The 25,015-nt window shown below is 38.7% G+C and overlaps 1 protein-coding gene and 1 pseudogene across 2 annotated transcripts in view; one reads left to right on the forward strand and one right to left on the reverse strand.

The window, feature by feature from the left end:
- LOC110310769 (protein-L-isoaspartate O-methyltransferase domain-containing protein 1) overlaps window positions 1-25,015 on the forward strand; it is a 78,900-nt gene that overhangs the window by 37,169 nt on the left and 16,716 nt on the right. For both annotated transcript variants that reach the window (XM_029474587.1, XM_029474584.1), the window contains one exon: window positions 19,982-20,084. Coding sequence is in view for 1 of the 2 variants with exons in the window: in XM_029474584.1 (XP_029330444.1) it covers window positions 19,982-20,084 (103 nt within the window). In the remaining variant the exon portion in view is untranslated. The remainder of the gene's footprint in view (window positions 1-19,981; window positions 20,085-25,015) is intronic.
- LOC110293258 lies at window positions 8,595-9,030 on the reverse strand (annotated as a pseudogene).

Consider the following 25,015-nt stretch of genomic DNA (forward strand, 5'->3'; position numbering starts at 1 on the left):
TAGGCCATCTTTTGATACATATGCAGCTAGAGTCAAAGAGCTCCGGAGTACTGGTTAGTTCATAATGTTGTTCTACCTATAGGGTTGCAGATCCCTTTAGCTCCTTGGGTACTTTCTCTAGCTCCTCCACTGGGGGCCCTGTGATCCATCCAATAGGACACTTAGGTTTTTAAGAAACAATTTTTGTTATAGTTATCCCAAAGTATATGAATTTATCTTATAATTCTTTGTTAGCACCACAGTGGCTTAATAGGATGCTGAAACTGTGCTATAAGGTGAATGCCACCTCGGCCTCGCCCTTGAGAGGCATTACTAATAAAATACTTTCCACTTAGGAAACAATATACACTGAAAGATTCAAACTCTTAGCTTCCTGATTACAGCTCACTAGAAGCAAAACTCTTTACAAATATCAGAATGTAAAGGAAAAAACAAACTATTAAATCTATAACTTTATATGAAGTAGGCAAGCCAGGTTGTAATGCCTTTATAAATTCTACAGCCCGATTGACCGTTTTTTTTTATATAAACTTAGAATTTAAACTTTATTTAGAACAACATCTGCAAAGATGCTCTTACAGCTAAAAGGAATTCTCTCCTGAAAGTTGGGGGCGGGGGGTGAAACGGGGTGGTGGTGGGGGAGGGGTGTCTTAGAACTTCCTGAGTCACAGTTTGTGAAACAAAGGAGATTTCATGCCAACTTCCCCGAGGCTGCTCTGAACTTGCATTAAAGCAAACATAAGAAACATTTTCCTAACTCAAGCATTTTGGCCCTCTTGTAATGATGACAGATTTTAGAACTTTTAAGTTTCTTTGCAATATAGACTATAACTATAACCTTGGGAAATCAAAACCCAATTTCAAAACAATTTACCACCTTAAGTATCAACATTAAAACTTCACTACTACATTGCGAGATATGGCTGCCAACTTATATCTATGAATGCATGACAGTGCAAGCTTTAATGCTTCATTAAAGAGACCTTGCTTTAAATCTTATCTTAATCCTAATTTCTAGGATAAGAATCACATTAAATATTATCTCAGCTAGAAGTGTCTTAGGACGCCCAGTTTTTTGGCCCGCTTATGCCACGTGTTTGAAGACTCCTAAGTTACCAATTTAAGGCTAACCTTCTGTTACCAATGTAACAATTATTTAATCTTAGCCAATAACTTATGAGCTGATTGTGAAGACACGCAGAGCACATTATCAGTAAAAAAACCAAATGAAGCAGCTACACTAGACCAATCCGAGAATATTAATTTTTTTCTAGCTATAATTATAAAATAAAAAGCACTTTGTCATTAGCTAAACGCAATAATCACGAATGCAGTGAATTTTCTTAGGACAAAACCATCTATCAGCTATTTCGCCCCCAAACCATGAGGCTGTATCCTTTTTTTAAAAAACATTTTTTCCAGCAGGGGCCCTCCTGCTGTGCCTGATCCTCATGTGGCCACTCTCTTGTTAAACCAGCAGATAAAGTTTTAGGTGCCTTTATTTTCTAACATGAAAACACAGAACATTTAATCATTCAGATGGCTAGACACGAACATATATGAATTGAACACATGGACAGACCGGTGCACCAGACATTAGACAAGACCTTAGACAAAAACAGAAAGAGGGCAGAGAACTACTGCTATAAGGGCCAGAGAAAAAAAGGCAGGGCATCTTCTAAAATTTCTCTCTGCTTCTGGGACATTTTCCTCCCACCTGATGCAGTTTCCGACTGGGGCCAATCTGCCTAATTATTAAATCCCTTTTATTAAACCCTAATTTCTCTCACCTAAAAAAGCAGCTTCTGGAAGCTGTGGCCAACTGCCTGCCTGTTGAGTTCCTAGTTCCCGATAACTCACTGCTGAACTTAAGTGAATCCAGCGCATAGGTTTAGCTCTGTTCCAGCTTAGCCCATACCACACCTTTTGCCTGTTGCTTCTCCAATACGGATTTTCTTTAACTCTTTTCTTCTTCCATGGAGCTCCAAACCAGCAGTGCTTCTTCCAAATGTCCTCAGCCTTTTCCAGGTCCCGTGTTGGTTCACCAAATTGTTGGGGCCCGCTTGCGGCTCTAATGTCCATGTTCAAACCTGGAAGACATTTTGGGACTGGAAGAGAATAGGTAATCTAAGCGGGTAGAGAAATAATGGAACCAAGACAAACTAGTCTGCTCAAGGTTCAAATTTTTAATGGTGGACACGCTTTATAAAGGAGAGGGGAAAGCCCATTCCCGCCAAATCATCCTTGGAGCCCAGCTGCAGGTGACCATGTGTAGGATCAGATGTAGACTCCGGAACAGCTAGGCCGACTCCCAGCAGGTAGCAGCAGCAGCAGTGGCTGAACAATAGAGTGATCCAGGGAGTCAGGCTCTACCCTAGGTGATCTCCTTAGTGGTAAGCAAAGTCAAGGTCTTGCTCAGCCTGCTTCAGGCTTGTGGGAGGCTACACTATTCCTGCACAAATATCATGACCAAGAAGCAAGTTGGGGAGGAAAGGGTTTATTTGGCTTACACTTCCATACTGCTGTTCATCACCAAGGGAAGTCAGGACAGGAACTCAAGCAGGTCAGAAAGCAAGAGCTGATACAGAGGCCATGGAGGGATGTTCTTTACTGACTTGCTTCCCCTGGCTTGCTCAGCTTGCTTTCTTATAGAACTCAAAACTACCAGCCCAGAGATGGTCCCACCCACAAGGGGCCCTTCCCACCTTGATCAGGTAGAGGCATTTCCCCAACTGAAGCTCCTTTCTCTGTGATAACTCCAGCCTGTGTCAAGTTGACACAAAACTAGCCAGTATACTCTACGTTTTGCAAAGTTCTTTGTCTCTCACCAATTAATTTGTATCTCCCTTGATAACATCCAACAAAGGCCTAAGTCCTCCTGTGCTGAGCTTAAGGTGAGGTCTTAGCCAATAAAGATCTTTTAGAAGCATTTGAAAATAATTTGAAATAAGCAAATCATCTTTCCTTTCTTGAATTTTCTGTACCACAAGTTTTCTAGGATATAACTGAGGGCCTAAGTAATGAAAAAGATACTGCATCTGAATCTTTTCTGGAGCAACAGCTACTCCCCATATAATAAACAATGCACCCTGGAAGATTCAAAGTCATGTATTGAAGCAGAGACCATTTTTTTTTAACATAATGTAAGGCTATTATTAGTCATTTCTAGAGGCAAAACCTTCCAATGATTATAAACTCACTAGAAGCAAACCCTTTACAATTACCAGGATGCAAAAGGACAAACATCTTTCCAAATTCATAATAATTCTATATGGAGTAGGCAGGTCAGATTGTAATGCCTCTAGAAGTACCGCGGCTGCATTGACCTTTCATAAATGTTAACTTTGAACCTGGATAGGTCTGTAATAATGATGTTTTGGCTTAAAAATAATTCCCTGGGGGCAAGGAGAGACTGAGGCCCCCAAAACTTCCCTAGGCAGGGTTTGCAAAACAAAAGAAATGCCACACAAGCCTTGCTGAGGCTGCTCTGAGCTTTGCATTAACTCAAATGTAAATATTTCTTAATATGATCATACATACTGCCTGAGTCCTGGCTCAAAGATTATCCCTCCTGCAGTGAGGACAGATTGCAGAAGAGCAATTCTACTCTCTGTCTTTGCCTCTTATCTTTGGACACTTTCGTAAAATGATTTATACTTAAACATTCCTTATAACCTTGGTGCTGTGAAAGCATTGTTTGTACTGTAGTCCCCTGCAAGTCAGCAACCATAGCCAATTTCTGCACAAAGACGAATGAATGTATCCAGTTTAGTCTGTCTTTGCTTTGTATAGGCTGGATGGCAGCAGAGAGCTGCATTAGCATTCTCATAAGACAATTGTGTAAAAAGAAAAAAAGAACCCCTGCTCGAGAACCTCCAAAAATTCTACTACCCGTTTTTAGTAGTGTATCCACAAAATCCTGAAAAAGTTCATCAGGGGCTGGTTTGTTAACAAATACATTCTCACTGAAATTTCCTTTCCAATCTTGGGGGTTTACATTTTGCTTCTACCACAGTATCCAATTAAGCTTGTGTAAAAGGGGCAGCAGGCCCATACTGGCCACATCTGTTTTTAACTTTTATTTATTCTAGCCATCATCCTAATTACAAAATATGGGTGAGTCAAAAATCCTAAGCTTTCGATCAAACTGCAAATGCAGCCAATGGAACACTGGCAATTTTAACCATAATCTTTAAGTTTCTTTTGCAATATTAAGGCATAACCATAACGTTTAGAAAGCACAACCCAATTTTAAACAATCCATTCTCTTTAAAATCAATACTAGAAGCTTCACTTTCACGTTATGACATTACGATGTTTGACTACCAATTCTTATATGTGAATGCATGACAATGCAACTTTTAATGCTTCATAAAAGAGGCATTGTTTTAAATCTTATCCCTTATAATTACATAAAATATTATCCCAATTTAGAAGTATCTCTTGAGGCCTGGTTTCCTGGGCTGGTTCATGCTATGTGTTGTTTAAAATGACTCCAACCCTGAGTTATCAGTTTTAAGCTAACATTCTTATTACCAATGTTATACCCTTTTAATCATTCCCAATAACTTATCAGCCAAGTATAAAATGCTTGCTCTATGACCAAGACATGCAGCGCATATTTATACCTTTAAGATTATTTAGAAACCAAATGAAGCAGCTACACGGATCTTATAAATTTGGACCAAAGAATTTTTACTTTTTTCTAGCTACAATTTCAAGAGAAAAAGCACTTTGTTACTTGCTGAACCCACTAATCATAATTGCAGATTTTTCTAGGAAAAAACAATTATCAGCTTATTTGCCTTAGAACTTGAGAAGCTGTTGACCCCTCTTAAAAGCAGCTTTTCAGCAGGGCCTCTCCTGCTGTGCTTGACTCCTGGCTAAGGGTGCAGGGCAACTTAAATCAGCCTCTGTTGTTGCAACTGAGACTGAGTCAAGAGATAGATATCCAGGGAAGTTTTAACCATTTTTTCTTTTCAACATAAAACATAGAATAGTCATTCAGACAACGAAACAAAAAGAGACATAAATTGACACAAGGATAGATTACACCAAACACAGACAATGTAGAGAGGGTAGAGAACTTGATGTAACCAGAACTAAGGATGTCTCCTGATTTCCTTCTGTCCCTGGAGAGCTCTGAAATTTATTTTCCCTCCCCATCCCGTCCCTTCCCCCCCCCCATGTCATTTGTATATCTAGCATTCCCCCCCTTTTCAGTTTTTTACTCCTTTTATTTTATGCCCTACTCCTCTCACCTGATGCAGTTCTTTACTGAGGACAAATGCCTGTTTAGAATTTTCCAGTCCCATTTTCCAATGTCAACCCCTAGCTGATATCAGTGTTGGGCCAATGCTGAATCAGTCTAGTCTATATCCTTTTTGCACCTTCTCAATCAACAGCCTTCAAAAGATGAAATTTGTAGCACTAACATTAATGCTGTATGTTGCTTACCGTTCAGTATACCATTTTCCTTTTTTGTGGTGCCCCACCAAGACAGTCATTCTTTCCGTTTTTTGAGGCCCCTCCTGCGGCTGTCACCTGTTGCTGCCAGTGGCCACGGGTTACTGGGTTCCTGAAGGGAAAGCTGGGGCTATATGGAATGGACGGCGAGAGAAATAAAGAGCTAAGACAAAGTTCTCTGATCAAGGCCCAATATTTACTTATGAGTCTGAACTTATAAAGGGATGGGGGGGAATTCATCCCCCACTGTGCCAGGATCTTGTTCCTTTGTCAGGATCTCATCAGGAAGACAGGTTCAGCCTCTCAACGAGTAGTGGCATCTTGGAGGAAGCAGCAGATGTAGCAGGACAGTAGACCTTACCTAAGTTGGAAGACTCCATCCTAGGTGGGCTAGCCGGCTATGGCAAACACAAGGTCTGAATCAGCCCACTCAAGGCTGGGGGGAAGGTCACAACACCTTATGATATAATTATATCTGGTGTGACCACACATCATAAACAGTAACCAGGTTGTAATAACATCTAACATGATATTACTATTGCTCATACAGCTGCAGGGGAATATCCTCTTTACAAGATGGCAGCTTAGCTTTGTGGGCTCTTGCCTTGAGGTTACCAGTCCTTTAATTCCATTTTATATCTTCAATTTGGTTATCTCTTTGAACACAGGATTTAGTTCTATTTTACTTCCTGGTGCCCCTTTAATTCTTGAACCATACATTTTGAATTTTTCCTTTGTCAGCTTTCTACATTTGATCAAAAAACCTCTTTAAGAGTGAACTGCAGGATATTCTATGCTAGGCTGTTTTGAGATTTCCTTTGTCAATGCATTTAATATAAATCTTTTTACCTTGGCTTCAGGCAGACTCCTTGGACAAGGGCAAAAAAGTAGCCATATTCTTCACGTCAATATCATAAGAATTATCTTTAGGCAACATACTAAAACTATTATTCTGTGAACCCTCTTATACCAGGCACCCATAGTTCAAATTATCCTCAGCACCACTGTCATCCATATTTTTACTAGGATGGCCATTAAGCCCCACTTGCAGCAGTCCATTGCTTTCTTTATCCAATATCCCAAATCCACACTCCTCCAAACAAAAACATGATCAGGTTTATCACAGCAATACTGAAGTACCTGGTACCAACTCTGCCTTAGGGTTTCCATTTCTATAAAAAGACACCCTGACAAAAGCAACTTTTATAAAGGCAAACATTTAATTGGGGCTGTGACACACTTCCTCCAACACAGCCACCCCTACTCCAAAGCCATACCTCCTAATAAGGGGCACTTCCTTTGTGCCAAACATTCAAACACATGGGGGCCATACCTATTCAAACCACTACAGTTGTTACTTTTTATTAGAACTCTACAGTTATTTTTAAATGTAAGAAGACAGAAAGAACATCTGTGAAGCAGTGGTCAAAACTAAGTTTTAATCTATTTTGTTTAAAGATTTACTTATTTTATATAAGTGTATGTCGCTGTCTTCAGACACATGGTTGTGAGCCACCATGTGGTTGCTGGGAATTGAACTCAGAACATCTGGAAGAGCAGTCAGTGTTCTTAACTGCTGAGCCATCTTTCCAACCCAGTTTTAGTCTATTAAGCTGCTCTAGAAGCCTTATTCTCACACTATACCACCTTATATTGATTTGTATCCCATGTGTTAAATCAGAGGGAGTGCAAGTGAACCAGTCCCTGGGACCTGAAGGACTGCCTACACAAAGCTTGTAATTCTCTGAGTTTGTGATCAGGTGTGGTTCTTACCTATGCAGTGACCACATTTACAGAAGCCTTTTCCTCAGCATGTGCTTGCTACAGTCTTGTTACAGGGATTCAGGCAGAAGCTGGGAGAGTAGGGCATCTCTGGCTTGGTAATATGCAGTTAAGGAATAAGATGCCACTTGGGGGTTTTGTTTCTTTCCTTTCCTTTCCTTTCCTTTCCTTTCCTTTCCCTTTCCCTTTCCCTTTCCCTTTCCCTTTCCCTTTCCCTTTCTTTCTTTCTTTCTTTCTTTCTTTCTTTCTTTCTTTCTTTCTTTCTTTCTTTCTTTCTTTCTTTCTTTCCTGTTTAGATCTGTTCCCCATTTTTTTTCATTTTTTATTAGATTTTTTTTTAAATTTACATTTCTAATGTTATCCTCTTTCCTAGCTTCCCGTCTGAAAATCCCCTATTCCCTCCCCCAATCCTGCTCCCCAACCACCCACTCCCATTCCTGGTCCTGTCATTCCCCTATACTGGGGCATAGAATCTTTACAGGACCTAGGGCCTTTCCTCCCATTGATGACCTACTAGGCCATTCTCTGCTACATATGCAACTAGAGACACAGGTTCCACCATGTGTTTTCTTTGATTGGTGGTTTAGTTCCAAGGAGCTCTTGGGGGGAGTGGGATACTGGTTAGTTCATGTTGATGTTCCTCCTATGGATCTTCAAACCCCTTCATCTCCTTGGGTACTTACTTTCTCTAGCCCCTACACTGTGGACCCATGGAAGGAGTTACAGAGACAAAGTTCAGAGCAGAAGCTGAAGGAATGACCATCTAAAGACTGCCCCACTTGGGGACCCATCCTATAAACAACCACCAAACCCAGACACTATGGTAGATGCCAACAAGAGCTTGCTGACAGGAGTCTGATAGCTGTCTCCTGAGGGGCTCTGCCAGTGCCTGACTAATACAGAAGTGGATGCTCACAATCATCCACTGGACGGAGCACAAGGTCCCTAATGAAGGAATGGGAGTTCTTGTCTCACTCAGAAATGAGGATAGAGGATAGGCGAGAATTAGAACATTCTTGTTCAGAGAGGGGCAGTTAGAGTTTTCTTCGGAAAGTTAAGGCATACTTGAAGCAGTTACCCATAAATGTAATTTTGCTCCACACTTGAAGAGTTAGGTTCCTTCAAATCCTCATATGTTGCATTAGAACATCACCTTTGGTTTTAAAGTCAAAATAAATTATGTTCTGCTCACTTAACTGTCTTCCCAGAGCTCAGGATATTTACAAAGGACTCAGCACTGTCTTTGTTCCTGTGTCGAGAGAAGTTGAAAAGAAGAAAAAATAAGCTTCCCAAATCTTTTTTTTTTTTCCCACAGTCCACGAAGGCTTTTTATTTATGCTTTACATTTAAAAAAAGAATCCCAGGATTTCCCCTCCTGTATGTTTTCATCTTGCCTCTTCATGGTCCATGATGCCAGCCAGGGTTGTCAGCACAATGAAGCCAAACTGCCGTGATGGGAGCAGGTTGTTCTGCCATTTCTCTAGGTCTTTGAGTTGAACATCAAATCTAGGGCTTATAACTCCACACTTGTGCAACCTTCCTGTGAGGTTCACAACAATCTTCCCAGCTCTGTGATCATCAATGATCTAGAATTCACCAATGTCCCCTTGCTTCATCATCACAGTTAAGAACCGAACGATGACTTTAGAACACGGCCTGATGAGGACCTGGCGTTTGCCTCTCTTCTCAGCATTGTTGATGCTCTTGAGAGCATCTGCCAGAACATTCATTTGCACCATGGTGGCGGCAAGGGAAGATGCCAGAAAGAGTGAGCTGGGCAAACGCATGGAATTATGGGGCCCAAATCTTTTACCTTTTAATAATGAACTAAATACCAAACCATTACCGTTACTTCATTCTTACAGCTGCTGATTCAGGTGAAGGTGGCTCCTCATTAATACTTTTTTTTTTTTTTTGGCTTGGGGATTTATTCCTATTTTCCAAATAGAAACTGTAATATAGAAACTATAGTTCTAGTAAGAGCAGTAATACATACATATAGTTATCCAACTTAAATAATTTTCCTAGGCTCTTGAGTAATTCTTTCATTATCAGAATTGACTAAGGAGAGTCCCATAATCATTCCAGTGCTGAGAATACTGCCACTGTGGTGTTTTCTACAGCGTGCACTCTTAAAGGTGAAGCAGGCCACAAGCAGGGAACTCATTGGCAGCTTGTTCTGAGGGGCTGCTGGTTAGTTATAGTGTGTGCTACCATCCTGTTTGGTCTGCATGCCTCTTATTGCAGGATGGTAAATGATCCTTATTTAGAATGCTTACATTTCCTTTGCCCTCAGAAAATGTTCACGTATTTCCCCCTTCTGCATTTATATGTGTGCATGCTTTCTCTCATTTCCTCTTGTTTTAATCAGGTATGGTTTATGTACTGGAAATCTTACTATTTTCCTCTTTATTTTTATTCTGTATGTATGAGTATTTTGCTTGTATGAATGTCAGTGAAACTTGTGTGTGCCAGGTCCTTTTGAGGCCAGAAGGATCCTCTCAAACTGGAATTACAAAGGGTTGTGAGTAGCCATGTGGGTACTGGGAATTGAGTTTGAAGAACAGCCAGTAAGTACTCTTATAGAAGCTGTCTCTCCAGCCTCAAGTTTACCCATTTTTAAGTCTTCAACTCAGTGAGTTTTTTAATGGTAACATGGTGTAAACTGCCACAGTCTAGTCTTTAAAAACCTCTATTAGGCGGTATTCAGTAGTTGTATGTTGTTGTTATTGTTTTTGTTTATTTATGGTTTTGTAAGCATTTATTAGCATAGAATGTTATGTTTCTTCAGGCTCTGTAAGGACTTCTTTAGAATGGTCTTGCCCCAGCTCTTTGTTCTTGGTGAGATCAAACATTCTGCAGATGGCATGGTTCATGCTAAGGGGAAATTCTGGTTTTTTACATTAAGCATTGGTTCTAGTCTTGATCCTCTACCCTGTGTTTTAAAGAAAGACTTCTGTCTTTTTAGTAACTATGGAGAGTGTTCTTGAAAAGTAACTTGGTTACGGTTGTGCGCAAATCTCTCTTGAGAATGTTTTCTCTTATTACCACAGTTAAGCTGTCAAAGCGCCATGTTGTGTACACTGTGCTGCTTAGTCCTGTATAGTCATCTGTGTGTCTTTTTTTCTATCCTAATGGCCTGTACTGCATTATTAGCATGTTTTTTTAAATTTATTTTAAAATTCAGTTTACAAAATAGCAGGCTCCTTTGTGACGTCTTCCTACCTACTTTCTTCCTCCTGATTGATTTTTGCCCAAGCTCCTCCTGCCTTTTCTTTTCCCCAATGTGCCCTTTAATGTCTCATGTTCCCTTTTCTTCTTGGCTCCCTTCTTAAAATTCTTTTCCCTGTGCCATGGACTGCTTTCCTGCTTTTGTAGCTTTTATTCTCCCATTTTGCGCAGAGTGTAGTGATTAGAATCTAAGAGCTACCTATGTGAGAAAGCACGGTGTTTCTTTCTGATCCTGAACTACCTAGCTGTTTTTGGTATTAGTATCTTTCCAACCTGGATCATCTGTAGAGCAAATGGTCCTCTTTGCTTTTTGTCAAATTTAGTTGTAAGGCTCATGAGAGCAGTGCTTTTATGACCCGCCCCCGCCCCGCATGAGTACGGGCCTTTGGTGACACTCTGTGAGTGTAGTAGTGACTTTGTAGCCCCATGAGTGTACTGTTTTTGTTACCTACTGTGAGTGCAGTGCTATGATGATATCCCATGAGTGTAGAGCTTTTGTAGTCCCTATGAGTGCAGCACTTTAGTGACTTCTCCATGAGTGCGGTGCTTTTGTGACCCCATTTGAACAGTGCTTTTGGTGTCATTTGCAGATCTGGTGCAGAGGAGCAGAGATGTTGAGTCACTTGTGTGTGTTCCTAGCAGAAGTGTAAGAACTCTCTCCTCTTGCTTGTGCTGAGCAAGAAACTGCATTGCACGGAGGCCTGTGAGTGGAGCTTGAATCATAAATATGACAACAGTCCTTGGTGCTATCATAGCCAAGTCCTATTCTGAGCTCATTTTAGCTTGTAAAGTTAAGTAGGTTCTACCAGGATGAGATTTTAGTTTGTAAGATTAGATCCTCTCCCTCTCCCTCTATCTCTTTGTATCTTTGTTTCTGTCTTTCATGCGTGTACACACACACAGAGAATGTGCAGAACATCATTACTAGAAAAATAGGTTATTTTCAGAAAATCACTGGTGTTTTGCATCTGTTCCCCTGTTCATGTGAGAGAATTCATGGACAGCTCTTGTAATATAAAGCTCACAGTTGTACAACTGTTCCTTTCTTTGTGGTACAATCACATTTAGGTTGTGTTGACTGTTGAGCTGAATGCATCGAGTAGTGGCAGGAGTTAATTGTAATTCACAGCCATGCTTGGTTTGCGGGGATGGTTTTGTTTTTTCTGGAACTGGTGCTCACATTCTGTTTTGAGTCTGCCTTCTGACAGAGTCAGCCCATTCCAGTCTAGGAAGAGAGGGAGGTGCGTGTGCGTGTGAGCATAAGAGTATTTCATGCGGTCTAATGCAGTCTTATTGATCATATTCACCCCTCACTACCCTCTCTTCTGCTCTTGCTGAGCCTTCTTTTCATGACTCTTCCCCTCTCTATCTTTGTTTCAGACAAAGTTATGTGAACACAGTAGGGATTCCTTACTGGTGCATGGGCACCTTACCAGTATCTATACTCCTGAACAAATCAATACCCCTCCCCTGCTAATAGCTCATCAGGGAGGGTTAGGGCCTCAGGAGCACATCTCTTTCCTGCCTCAAAAGCATAATGTTAAAGGAACAGTCATACATAGTTCTTGCACAGGCATTTACAGCTGCTGTGTGTACCCGAAGTCAGTGTTTCGTAGCATTACTCCCCTTTCCTTGGGTATCTAATTTCCAGATCTCCTTGTATTGTCTTTTTGTAAATGACTTGTTCACTTAAATAACAGCAACAACAACAAACCTTTGTCTTTAGCCTATATTGAAGAATGGATCTCTCTTTTGTTTTGTTTTGGTTTCAGTTCCATCGAATGTTATAGAATCCATGAATTTCCAGAACCTCAGGGTTAACTGACCCATGTCTAGACACGGAATTCGGAGAGTACTCAGTCTTTAGCCTTACAAATGTGCTCACATACTATTTCTTCAGGATACATAGGAAATTACCCTGTCCTGAACTCAATCCTTCCCTCAATTCTTTTCCATACAATACAAAAATTTCACTATATTCTCTTTGTCCCATGTTCCCTTTCTTGGTGAAAGTGCAGTTTTCTTCTGAACTATGCAAGGTAAAGACTTGAATATCAGCCTTTTTAGTCTCCTGCTGTGGAGAAGGCAACAAACTCACTTCCAGAGTTTAAATCCTCAGCATATCAGAAGGCATGCTTTGAAACAGCTTTCCTTTTTCTTCTTGCATTTAATCCAACGACCATCCCACTTCCACTGTAATGTAAAACCCTGAGGGCACCTTGATTCTTTAAAACATAATATTTATGTGATCTAATAGGGATGAAAGTAGGCCTGAGACAAGAAGAAATGTTGTCTTACAGAGAGAAAGGAAGTATGTAATCAGTCTGAAGATTTTTCTATTAAATTTGTTTTTAATCTAGTATATTTGTAAGATTTACTAGTTGCCTGATAGTAGTTTTGATATAAATTTGCAATTTCTTTCCTTTATCATACTTCTGTGAAGTATTTGCATTAGACCCTTATCAGCTGCTGAAAATACCTAATAGAGAATCATAGCACTTTTCCTATTAGTACTTCTTCATTCTGCTCAATAAATTCACATTTCAGCATGAGTTAGTCATTTCTGGACCTGGATGCCTGCAGTAAAATTGAGGTAGGCAGCATTGTAGTAATCTCAGTACAGAACAAGAGGCTTGAAGTTCAAGGCTAGCCTGAGCCACAAAGTAAGACCCTAACTCAGAAGAAGTGGGAAAAAGCCAATGAAAATGAATTTGGGGGAAATTAATTTTGTTGGATCAAGATCTGTAGCTATGTAAATTTTTTTGAAAGCTGGAGAATCATGACTTTAAGAAAATCCTTAATTACATAGCAAGTTCAAGAGTTTAAAGCTAGCCTGAACTACAATGAGACCGTCTCAAGCCAATAACAAAAACTCATGAGGCACTATCTCAAGAACCCATATATATAAGAAGTGAAAATGAAGTAAAAAGGAACTAGTAGTTACCTACATAGATTTAGAAGGGTCAGGTGCCTTGTAAGGTGTTACTGGCAAAATCTAGGATTTTTTTTTTTTTATGAGACTTTGCCAAACCTAGAAGAGAGAAAAATTTCTCATTTTCAGAATAAACTATTACATGGCGAGGCTTAGGAAAAGTTGGACAGTAGTTGCCTTTAATCAGTGTTAGGTAGAATGTGAGGAACTGTGACAATCCCACACACCTATCCATGTTTTGTTTTATTGGCAGGGATATAGCCCATGTAGTTTAGGCTGACTTTGAGCTTACATGTGTAGCCCAAAATGATCTTGAACTCCTGTTCCTCCTGCTTTCACCTCCCAGGTGCTGGAATTAAATACATTTGTCACTAAACCTGGCTCTGACATGTGCTTTGACATATTATACTATCTATAATTCATTTCTTTTACCTGTCACAGTCTACAAGTTTACTTATACTTCCTAAAGTCTTATCTTATATAATTATAGTTACTAGTAATGAATATAATTTGTTAAAAGGTATTTTAATATATATAGTTTAATGTCATTGACTTTATATTGGTATCATAAAAACCAAATAACCAGTTCATGTACTCCCCCTTGTGGTAAATATTAGGGTTAGGCAAATGATTTCTTATATTAATATTTGTTAACTGTTGGTATTACTTTTCAAATGAAAACAGGGATTTGAATGGTCCAAAACGCTAAGAATCACTCAGACTACACTGGGCATGATGATACATGCCTATAATGCTCTCCTGAGACAAAAAGACTGCTGAGAAGTCAAGACCAACCCAAATGGCAGTCAGTACAGGTCAGGCAGCGTTGCATAGACCCGTGTGTGTGTGTGTGTGTGTGTGTGTGTGTGTGTGTGTGTGTGTGCATTAGATAATCAGATTGGACTATGTATAAAAATGAGGAGGTATATTTATGCATCAGAGGCCTGGTTGTGTGTTATTACTTTAGCCTGACTAGGCCACGCCCCCGAGGGATTGCCTTTGACCTATCTGCAGTAGGACCCAGGCATGATAGCTTTAAACAGGTCCAGTTTGTCCTACTTAAGTTTCCAGGTTACTGACGTGCTGCCATCATGGCGGAGAACTACTTCTATAGGCTTTAGCGTTGTTCTTCTAGCGTTGTTCCCTAACCTGGTCTGTAAGTGGGACTGGGGCTGCATCATAATTCTGCTGCTCTCGTACTTGTCTTACACGTTAGAGCAAATGAAGTACTTTTAAGTAAGCAGTGGCTGATCCTCAGGATCAGTCACTTAACCCTAGGTTGTTCCACAGGGAAGAGCAAGCAGACAGTTCTGCCTTAATGTTCTCAAATAAAATTGTACATCTGATCACTTCCTCCCTTCAGTTTTTCCAGCTAAATGTTAGTCCTTTTGTCTGGGTTGTGTTTTGTGAGTTAGCTCTAAAAAAATGTCCACAGCAGAATATGCTTCATTTGTGTAGTGGAAAGCTCTTGGGTTTCCTTGATGGCTGCCCGATAGGTGTCTGTGTACCCACATTACATTGCCCCAACTGTGGGATATCACATCAAAGTGACGCTGCTGTAAATAGAAAATAGTTACTGTATTTTGCCTAGTAATTATTGACCTTTACACGTACACTTTAATTATCGAGGAACTAATGAATATGTAAACTGGTTAGAGCTAGGAACAATTGTTAAAAGAAGATAGTCTTCAGGTTTATTATATTAGAATTTTGTTATTTTTGTTATTTATCATAACTGAGCTTAAGGCAGTCTTAAAGATGATTTCTAATACATAGAATACCTACATATTTTGTAGTAACTCTTATTTGTTTTATTTATTTATTTTTTCATCTGTTTATATATTTATTTCATTCATGTATGTGAGTTCACTGTCACTGACTTCAGACACACCAGAAGAGGGCACCAGATCCCATTACAGATGGTTGTGAGCCACCATGTGGTTGCTGGGAATTGAACTCAAGACCTCTGGAAGAGCAGTCAGTGCTCTTAACTGCTGAGCCGTCTCTCTAGCCCCCTCTTATTTATTTAACACACTGATTCTGTTCCTATTTTCTCTTTAAAAAGTTAACTGTTAAGTGTTGTATCACGTGTTAGTAATTTGTCTTTATAATTGTATATCGAAATGAAGCCCTTATTATTTCATAAAAATCTGCCTTGGTGTATGTGAATAATTAACATTGGATTGTATTGAATACAAAGTCACATTTACATTTCCTCTGGAGTAGTTTTTTTTTTTTTTTTTTTCATTGCCAACTTGTACTGTTTTTGATATATATGATAATATATCTTTAAAAATCTAAATGTTCATAGTTTTGTTTTTGTTTTCTTTTTTTTTCCTTTTTATCCTCTCTCTGGATCCTCTAAAATAGCAGCACATGCTTTTACCTGCTGACTGCCTCTCCTGTCCATGAATTTTGCCTTTTATTAATATATTTTATCGTTTAAATTTACTCCAATGTTAATGACTTCTTGATTAACTGCTAAAGATATACTTCTATATTGCTTTAAAATTAAACAATGCATTTCTTTTTTCCTGTGATAGGGTCTCATGTAACCCATGTTGGCCTTGGCTAGACTATGTAGCTGAAGGTGACATTGTTAAACCCATGTGTGGCTTTAACATTTTGTGTGGAGGTGTGATGTGGGCAGGGCACATGCATGCCATGGCATACTTGTAAAGGTAGGAGGACATCGTCACTTTCAGTCCTCATCATTGCACCTTGTTTGAGACGGGATTTCTCTGTTGTTCATTGCTGCATAGCCAGACTAGTTGGCCTGTGAGCTTTGGGGGTTCTCACTCTGCCTTCAGTCTGTAGTTACACGTGCCAGTCAAGGAGCCTGGATTTACGTGGGTTCTGAGGATTCAGAATTGGTTTTCTACACTTGCATGAGACTCACTATTCACCATCTTTGCAGCTCTAGTTTGTTAGTTTTTGATTGATGGGTTCTGCAAGCTTATGAGCAAAACACATTTTTACAGTGTATAATGCCGAGATGTATTTCCTACTGTAGACCTTCTGGTGTCTGTTTTCAGAAGCGACTGGTATACTTTCATAGTTTCCTGTGTCTTATTTTCCTGTGGTGCTATTTCTGAGTTTTAACTATCAGCACTGTCCTGTATTAATGACAACTTGATGTGTTCTAGTTGAGAACACATTCTGTTACTATAGTAACATTGCTATTTCATTTCTATATATTTTTTTTTACCATTATTGTTTTTAAGTGTGTGTGTGTGTGTGTGTGTGTGTGTGTGCGCATTTGAGTATGTGTATAAGAATGCAGGTGCCTGTGGGGCCAGAGGTGTCAGATCTTGGAGCTTGAGTTACAGATGTTGGAGCTGCTCAGCATGGGTGCTGGGAACTGAACCTGCAGGAGCAGCACATGCTCTTAGTTGCTGGCAGCCTCTCCTGTCCATAAATTCTGCTTTATGTTAATATATTTTTATCTTTTAAATGTTAATAACTTCTTGATTATTAAGTGACAAAGACAGGCTTCTTTGTTGCTTTAAAAGTAAACAATTTCATTTTTAAACAAATATTTGTATAAGCTATGAATAGAGTATATTGTGTGTGAAAATAGTTCTTAATATGTTACTGAGGAAAAATGTTGTGTCAGGTTTGCTATGGGGTTGAGGCTTCCAGCTTGACTTGTTGCTTCAGTCTGCTGAGTGCTGGGCTTACACCTGGACCACCACCCTCTGCTCTTGAAATTATTAACTGTCTTGTATTAATATGATATGAGAAACAAGTTAGGTGAGAAAACATTAGGAGATTTCATTAAGGTGGGTCTGGAGAGATGGCTAAGTAGTTAAGAACACTTGCTGCTCTTCCTGAGGAGCCGTGTTCAATTCCTAACACTACATGTTATCTCACTACTGTCTATAACTCTAGCTCCTAGGGATCACACAGACATACAAAGCAACAGTGCATATAAAATAAAAATAAAATATAAATACAAACTTTTCCTTAAGAATGCTGAGAGTGGGAGAAATAGTCTTCCTCAGGGAAGAGCACACCAATTGGTTATCCAATACCAAATGGTCAGCACTAAAAACATACATACAAGTAACATTATATAAACTGAGAAGGTTGTTTTTATGCATTTAGGAATATATATATGTACTATATATATATATATATATATATATATGCATATGTACTATACATATATAGCCATGAGTTTGAAATTCAGGAGAATGGAAGGATTTGGAGGGATAGGAAGGGAAGGGGGAAATAATGTAATTATAACCTAAAAAAATAAAATAAGTAATTAAAGACACTTTCTGAAATATCGACTTAATGTCTAAAAGTTGCTAACTTGCTTTCAGACAGTGATGGACGCATCTTTAAGGATCAGCCTGTCTGTGTCCTCTTGACCTGCTCTTGTGTAGATTAGGCAGCGTGACATAGGAATGGGAACCTTTGGTTTCAGATTCAGAGCTTTTGAATTTGTTTTACCAGAAATATAGAATGCCAGCAATATTTTTGTTCATGTCTTACTTTTTGTATAAAATGTTGGAAAAGCATTACTAAATTCTTAGTGGATAATGGAAGTACAAGTTTCTCAGATTTTATCTTAATGGAGCATAGAAGGTAGAAGCAAACTTAGATGAATTTGGTGGAACGATTTTCTTACTGTTTATTACTAAGCAATAGCAGTTTGATATTAACTTTTTAATTTTAACTTTAAATGGTACTTGAAATAAAAGTAACTGGATGTGCCCTCCTATACCTGTAAAAAGACCAGGAGAACAAAGTTAAGACTACTTTAAAACAATTTCATCTCCTGACAACTGCAGATTTAAAGGTAGAGGAAGACGAGCCCACATTTTCTATTCCCCAGCTTCAAGTATAGGTGACTGTCTACAGTGCAGCTTTAACTCGAACAAGCTTTAAACCAAATACTTTCATTATTATTTTGTTATACTTTATTATATATTTTTATATGATTATTTTATTAAGAGGTTGGACAAGTCTTTTATTGTCTAGAATATATGTCAGTCATATTTATTACCCCCTCACCTATCTGACTTCCTTCCGAGCGCTTTTAGGCTTAACTTCTCCCACATATATTAACTCCTTTGGAAACTAAAGTTTTACATCTAATTTTGGGAGGAGGGTTTAGTTTTTAAATGAATCTTCAATTTTTCCGGTTTTTAGTATTAGGGATATTAAGGAATGTTGAACTGAGGTTTCTGTTTTCAGATAAAGTGCTAACCAGTGTATCCGTAAGGAAACAGAAAGCAAGTGCTTAGATTGCCTCCGCTTGCTCACTTGTAAAAACAGTATTTCAGGTTAGTCGGACAGTGACCGCAAGTATCTAATAATGCAAGTATCGAATAATTTTTGTACTATTTGAATATCTAAATTTGCTCATTTGTAGTTGATTTTTTTTTTTGGCTTTTTTTGTTTTTGGCTTTTTTTGTTTTTGTTTTTTTTCAAGACAGGGTTTCTCTGTAGCCCTGGCTGTCCTGGAACTCACTCTGTAGACCAGGCTGGCCTCAAACTCAGAAATCCGCCTGCCTCTGCCTCTGGAGTGCTGGGATTAAAGGCGTGCACCACTACACCCTGCTGACTTTTTCTTAAAGTGGTTAATAAAGATAAGACTGATAATGTATTGTGACAGACGCTAGAGAACTCTTTCAGTTACAGATTCTGTAAGGAAAATTAATGAACTCGGCATGGTAGCACACATCTTTATAATCCCAGCACTCCAGAGGCAGAGGCAGGAGACTCAGGGAAAGTGGGGGCTATATAGAGAAACTCTCTCTCCAAAACGAGAATAAGAAAACACAACCTTCATAGGAAGCCATACAGATTACAGTAAAAGAATGTAGAGCACAAAACCCATTGGGTTCCATTTTAGATGATGAAGAGAGCTTGATTGTCAACTGCAGTCATGCACTGAGTAAGCTCTCTCCCCCAGCCCTTTTAATGCAAGGTCTTTCCAGCCATCATCTTGTGTAAAAAAAAGTATGGTGTGAAAAGCATGAAGTTAACTGGAACTCTTAACTGCACTTCTGAGAACCACCAGACTTTGAATAAAGTGAACCTGCTATGGTAAAGACACCTCAGTTGGGTATGGGCAATGCATATTTCCTCTTGCTATTCAGGAAGCTGAGGCAGGAAACCCACACGTTAGAGACTAGCTTGGACTGCATAGTGACTTGAAGGCCAGTCTGAGTAAGCAAGTTAGTAACAGAAGGCTGGAGGTGCAGAGTGCTGACTAGGGCACAGTCTGGTTCTAATGTCAGAACGACAAAGCAACACCACTGCACCGTAAACTTGGGGATATGCGATCATTTTGACCATAGCGACTTGCCAAAAAACCTGTCTTTGGATGTGTGTAGATTTTAGCTTTAATCTATTTTTACATTTGTGCTCACTTCTTCCTCTTCATAGAAAATAGGTGCTGTAAACAGGTTTCCATTCCACTGTAAAATCCAGGTGGTAGCCGTTTGCATATTTCTTGCCCCTTTTTAATGCTGTTGATACATAATTGCACAGAAATTAGAGTTCTTGGGCATATCATTAGTATTTTTGTAAAAATGCTTATATAATTAATTACAGGTCCTTTTGGAATAAATCATGGGATTGAACTTCATTCAGATGTGGTGGAGTATGCCAAGGAAAAACTGGAGAGCTTCATCAAAAATAGTGATAGCTTTGATAAGTAAGTATTTATACCTGTAGTTTGGGTGTGAAACCAATTAATGAATATGTATTGTATGCCTATTCTTAAACAGTATCAGATCACTAATCCTGGCTAAATGAATATAGTAGCAATCCCTGCTATACAGTAAGAAACACCATGTAATTTTTTATTAAATTGTAGATATATACGTGATTACTGATCTTTTACTTATTAAATGTCAAACTTTTGGATAGAAAACAAGATGTTTGTGCTCACAGTACTTCTCTGTACCTGGTTTTGGCCTTTTGGATGGTAGTTTTAAGTCTGTCTTCTGTTTGTCTATAACTTATATGCCAGCATACAGAGGTCCTTCTTACTCCATAATAAATTTAGTAGAAATTACTGTATAAATACATTTGTATGTGTCATGTGGGGTTGTGTCTGGGAAATGTTTTATAGAATTGTTTACTTCTACCCAGGTTTCTTTTTCCAAGATGTATTGCATAGGTGTTGATCCTTGGCTAGCAGCAAAAGTGAAGATTTGGGGTATAATCACGTTGAAATTCCGCCTTGACAGTTTTGTGGAACAAGGGCTCTTTTGGTTGAATTTGAAATAACTCCTATGACTTGAAATAGCCTACTGTATGTAGGGCTGTAGTGTAACCTATTTCTGTATAGCGCATTGTAGTTTCCAATAGACAAAGCCTTTAAAGGGATCAGAAGCATAGGCATACAACACCGTTACCATACAACAAGGTTTCAATGTAAAAACTCACCCAGACTTCAGGCTTGGCTTTTTAGCAGGGGCCTCTCACTTATCCCTAGCTCTGGCTGTAAATGCCAGTGGGAAAAACTGTAGGGGGATCTGGGCCACTACCCAAGGTTTCATCTCAAGAGCACAGACATAGAGGAGAGTTCCAGAATGTATTTGAGTATCTTCCTTTTCTGCTTTTTTGCTCTCTTCCTTCTCCAGATGCCCTTGCATTCTTTTGGTTTTCTCTTTTGTGAGTTCGTATCTATCCTAGTGTGAAAAACGCTTGGACTGGTTGAAGGCAACAAAACTGAGCCCCACAGCACTGCCTCAGCTCCTGCAGTAGTCTAGCAGAGGCTTTGTGCAACAGATTGTAGCTGGATCATTAAGCACTTCAGGCAGGATTGAGGGAGTTGAGACGCTCAGGTTATTTTTGTCTATAATATACAAAATAGATTTAAGTTGGACAGGTAAATTATCGATCTGTTGAACAACTTTTCTCTTTGGTAGATTTATTTTACTTGTATGAGTGTTTTGCCTACATACATGTGAGTACAGCCACATACATGTCTAGTGGCTACAGAGTTCAGGAGAGGGCATCTGATTCCTTGCACTGGAGTTATAGACAATTTGAGAGGTGCCATGTGGGCACTGGAAGTCTTTCCAGCCCCAGAATAACTTTTCTTTAGGAGTAATTAACACCTAATTTATACTCTCAGTTATTTTCAATTGCTTACTGCATTTATTCCAAAATAGAAACACGTTTAACAGAAATCAAAGTTATTCGCTCAAGTTATTTAATAAGAAATTGATATTAAACTTTAGCATCTGTTTTTGTCTTCATCATTTTTTTCCTCTCTAATGACTAATGTGGTTGCTAAGTTTTGAGATATGGGCAAGATTAATTTTTAGTTATTGGGTTTTTTTAATTGTTTGATTTTCTGTAAAACATGTTTTAATATTGAAGCTTAACTGCCCATAAGAAATTTTTGAATATATTTTAACTTAAAAAGTATAAAAGTAATATTAAAGGCTTAAAAATCTCTGATAAGGTCTGTTACATATGAGTCGTGAGTACATTTCATCTGTTGATATATGAAGGTTCAATTTCTGATCCTTATTCAACAGACTTAAGGAAGACTTGAGTCACTAAGGCAAATATGTTCAGGTTTGTTGCTGAGATGTGGTTTGGGTAACAGTGAAGAAAGCTATGATTTCAGTGATTTTCATTTTGTGTATAGTACAACAAATAAGTTTGAAGGCTATTTAGATATCTAATTTGTTATTTATTTAATGGTGTGTGTGTCTGTGCTCACTCATGTGAGTGTGGACATAAAGGTGTGCACACACGTGTGTATATGTGGAGACCAGAGATTGATGGCCAGGAATCTCTTTTCTTGATCACTCTTCATCTGTCTGTATGTTTTAGACAGGGTCCCTCACTGAAGTTGAAGCTCATCAACTCAGCCAAGTGTGTGCTACCATGCCAGGCTTTTTACATGTTTCTGGGGGATACAAACTCCAGTCCTCATGAACATGACAGGCAACCCCTGGTATACCTCCTCAGCCCTTTTTTTCTCTTTATGTCTCAAAAAAAAAAAAACAAATGTTTTCACATAATTGAAAAATGATCAAAATTTTTCTGTTTGTTTTTTTGAATACTGTTTTACAGTTTTTAAAAATAATTCCTAAAATGACCCATAGCATTTGGCGAAAAATAATCTATGACGTTGAATGTTTTTGCTGTTCTACTTAAAATCATTAACCAGGTATTTATCATAGTTGCTGAAGTTTTACAGCTTATTTTTGAATCATTTTTATGTTAATCCATTCTAAAGAAGATGGATCAATTTTATTTTACTTCTTAGCAGGTGGTATTGTAGTCAGGTTTCTATTATTGTGATAAACACTGTGACCAAAAGCATTCTGGGAAGGAAAGGATATATTTCTTTTTATAGCTTAATGTCCATCACTGAAGGTAATCACAGCAGGACCTCAAAAGCAGGAACCTGGGTAAGGAACTGAAGGAAAGGCCACAAAGGCGGCTTCTTACTAACTTGTTCCCTGTGGCTTTCTCTGCCTGCCTGCCTGCTTCCTTTCCTTTCCTTTCCTTTCCTTTCCTTTCCTTTCCTTTCCTTTCCTTTCCTTTCCTTTCCTTTCCTTTCCTTTCCTTTCTTTCTAGATTTATTTATTGTTATACATAAGTACACAGTAGCTTTCTAAAGGCCAGCCAGAAGAGGGCATCAGATCTCATTATAGGTGGTTGTGAGCCACCATGTGGTTGCTGAGATTTGAACTCAGGACCTCCAGAAGAGCAGTCAGTGCTCTTACCTGCTGAGCCATCTCGCCAGCCCTCAGCCTTCTTTCTTATTGCAACCTAGGACCTCCAGCGAATAGCATTGTCCACAGTAGTAGTAGTCTGGGCCCTCCCACATCAATCATAAATCAATAAAGTACCCTCCACAGACTTGACTACAGGCCAGTATGATGGAAACATTTTTTTTTCTCATGTTTCCTCTTTCCCAGAAGACCCTAGCTTGTGTCAAGTTAACAAACTAATCATAACAGGTACGAAATACTACTTATTGTTCAATATCTTATATTGAATTTAATCTTATTCTTGTATACAAAGAGTAGTACTAGGAAATTGTTTCATTTTACATAAAATAGCAACTGGTATAAAGTTATGTTATCAAAGTTCATTTGGCTACTTTTTTATTTTTTATTACATAATTTGGTTTTGGTAACCAGTTAGAGGATATATTTTTTTCTTTCTGTCATACTTGTATCTTGATGATTCTTTAAGTTTTTTTAATCTTAAGATATTCTTACTTTCTTTCAATTAAAAAATTAGAACATTTGCAAAATGTAAGAAGTTTCTTTTGTAAACAGTTTCATATTTAATACAGTTATGGATATGTGGATATGTGTATAAAAATAGAGATCAAGGAAAGAGGGTCATTAAAATTTGTGTTGATATCTTATCATGTCTAGAATTCAGTAGTGTTGATGAGTTGTATGTGTTTTAAGGTGCACTTTGAAGGTTTTCTTACTTATATGTGCTAGAATCAGGATGAGTTCTCATACAAGAGAGGGTGAGAGATCTATTAACTAACCAGTGTTAGAGTATCTAATATATAATGTAGAAATACGTGTGTGTGTGTTTGGTGTACAAATTTGGGTCTTGTGTCTTAAATTGTATTTGTTCTTTGAGTAAAAGTGTCCTTAATATATGTCCATTGGTTTATGTTAGTTCTGCATGAACAGATACATAGCTCAGAGCAGCTCCTCAGTTTATTGTAATTGGATCTGGGAAGCTTGAATGAATGATTGCTTATTATTCATTCCTTTTGAACTGGTCTTTTTACAAAGGTTTTCATAAATACAAATAACTAGATAAATTTTAAGGATTCCTGGGCTCAATGGTCTCTGAAGGTAGAGTCAGTGGTTTTGCCTCTGCAGGAAAAGATGGCTCCATTCTTTTGGCATGTTTTAGTAGCTTTACCCTGCTGTTGCCAATTTATTGACCTCTAATAATCTCCATATATGACACAATATTTTTATTGCATCTACTTCCAGGAGTTGATTCTTACCTTCCATTATGTTGGTCCTGGGGATCAAGCTCTGGTTGTCAGATTGGGTAGTAAGCAACTTTACCCACTGAGCCAAAGTTCATTTGACAGCCCTCAGAGACCATTTTTTAAAAGTTCACTCTGATCTAGATTGGTATTGGGGCCTTATTTGTTGAGGTTGTTGTTGTTGCTGCTGTTGTTGCTGTTGTAAGATTAGGTGCTTAGTTGAGGGGCTCTCTGCAAGCACGATGGCTAGGCAGTAATGGTTCACAGGAGGCAAGAAGGAAATCCACTTCAGCAGGACTCAGTAGCCGGGGTTGCTTCAACCTCTAGAATCTGACACTGAACAGTTTATTTTAGGCATGTTTAAGCACAGGACAATTATGGGGGAAAATAGATTCCTGATGATAATTAACTCTATCCCACGTGTACAACAAAGCTTAAGACATGCTTACCTTGAACCTCTTTACAAATTACATGTGACCTTTTCCATAAAGATGGGCTCTATTGACTAAGAAACAATGTTCAAGATAAGGATCTAGGAAGAATGACTGAGATAAATGTAAAACTTTTGTGGAGTCAGGTGAGGCCTGGCTCTACAGATAGATACACCTACGTCCAGTTTTCCTGGCTGAAAACAGGTATAC

Source organism: Mus caroli, chromosome 1, assembly GCF_900094665.2.
Source record: "Mus caroli chromosome 1, CAROLI_EIJ_v1.1, whole genome shotgun sequence".
NCBI classification, from domain to species: Eukaryota; Metazoa; Chordata; class Mammalia; order Rodentia; family Muridae; genus Mus; species Mus caroli.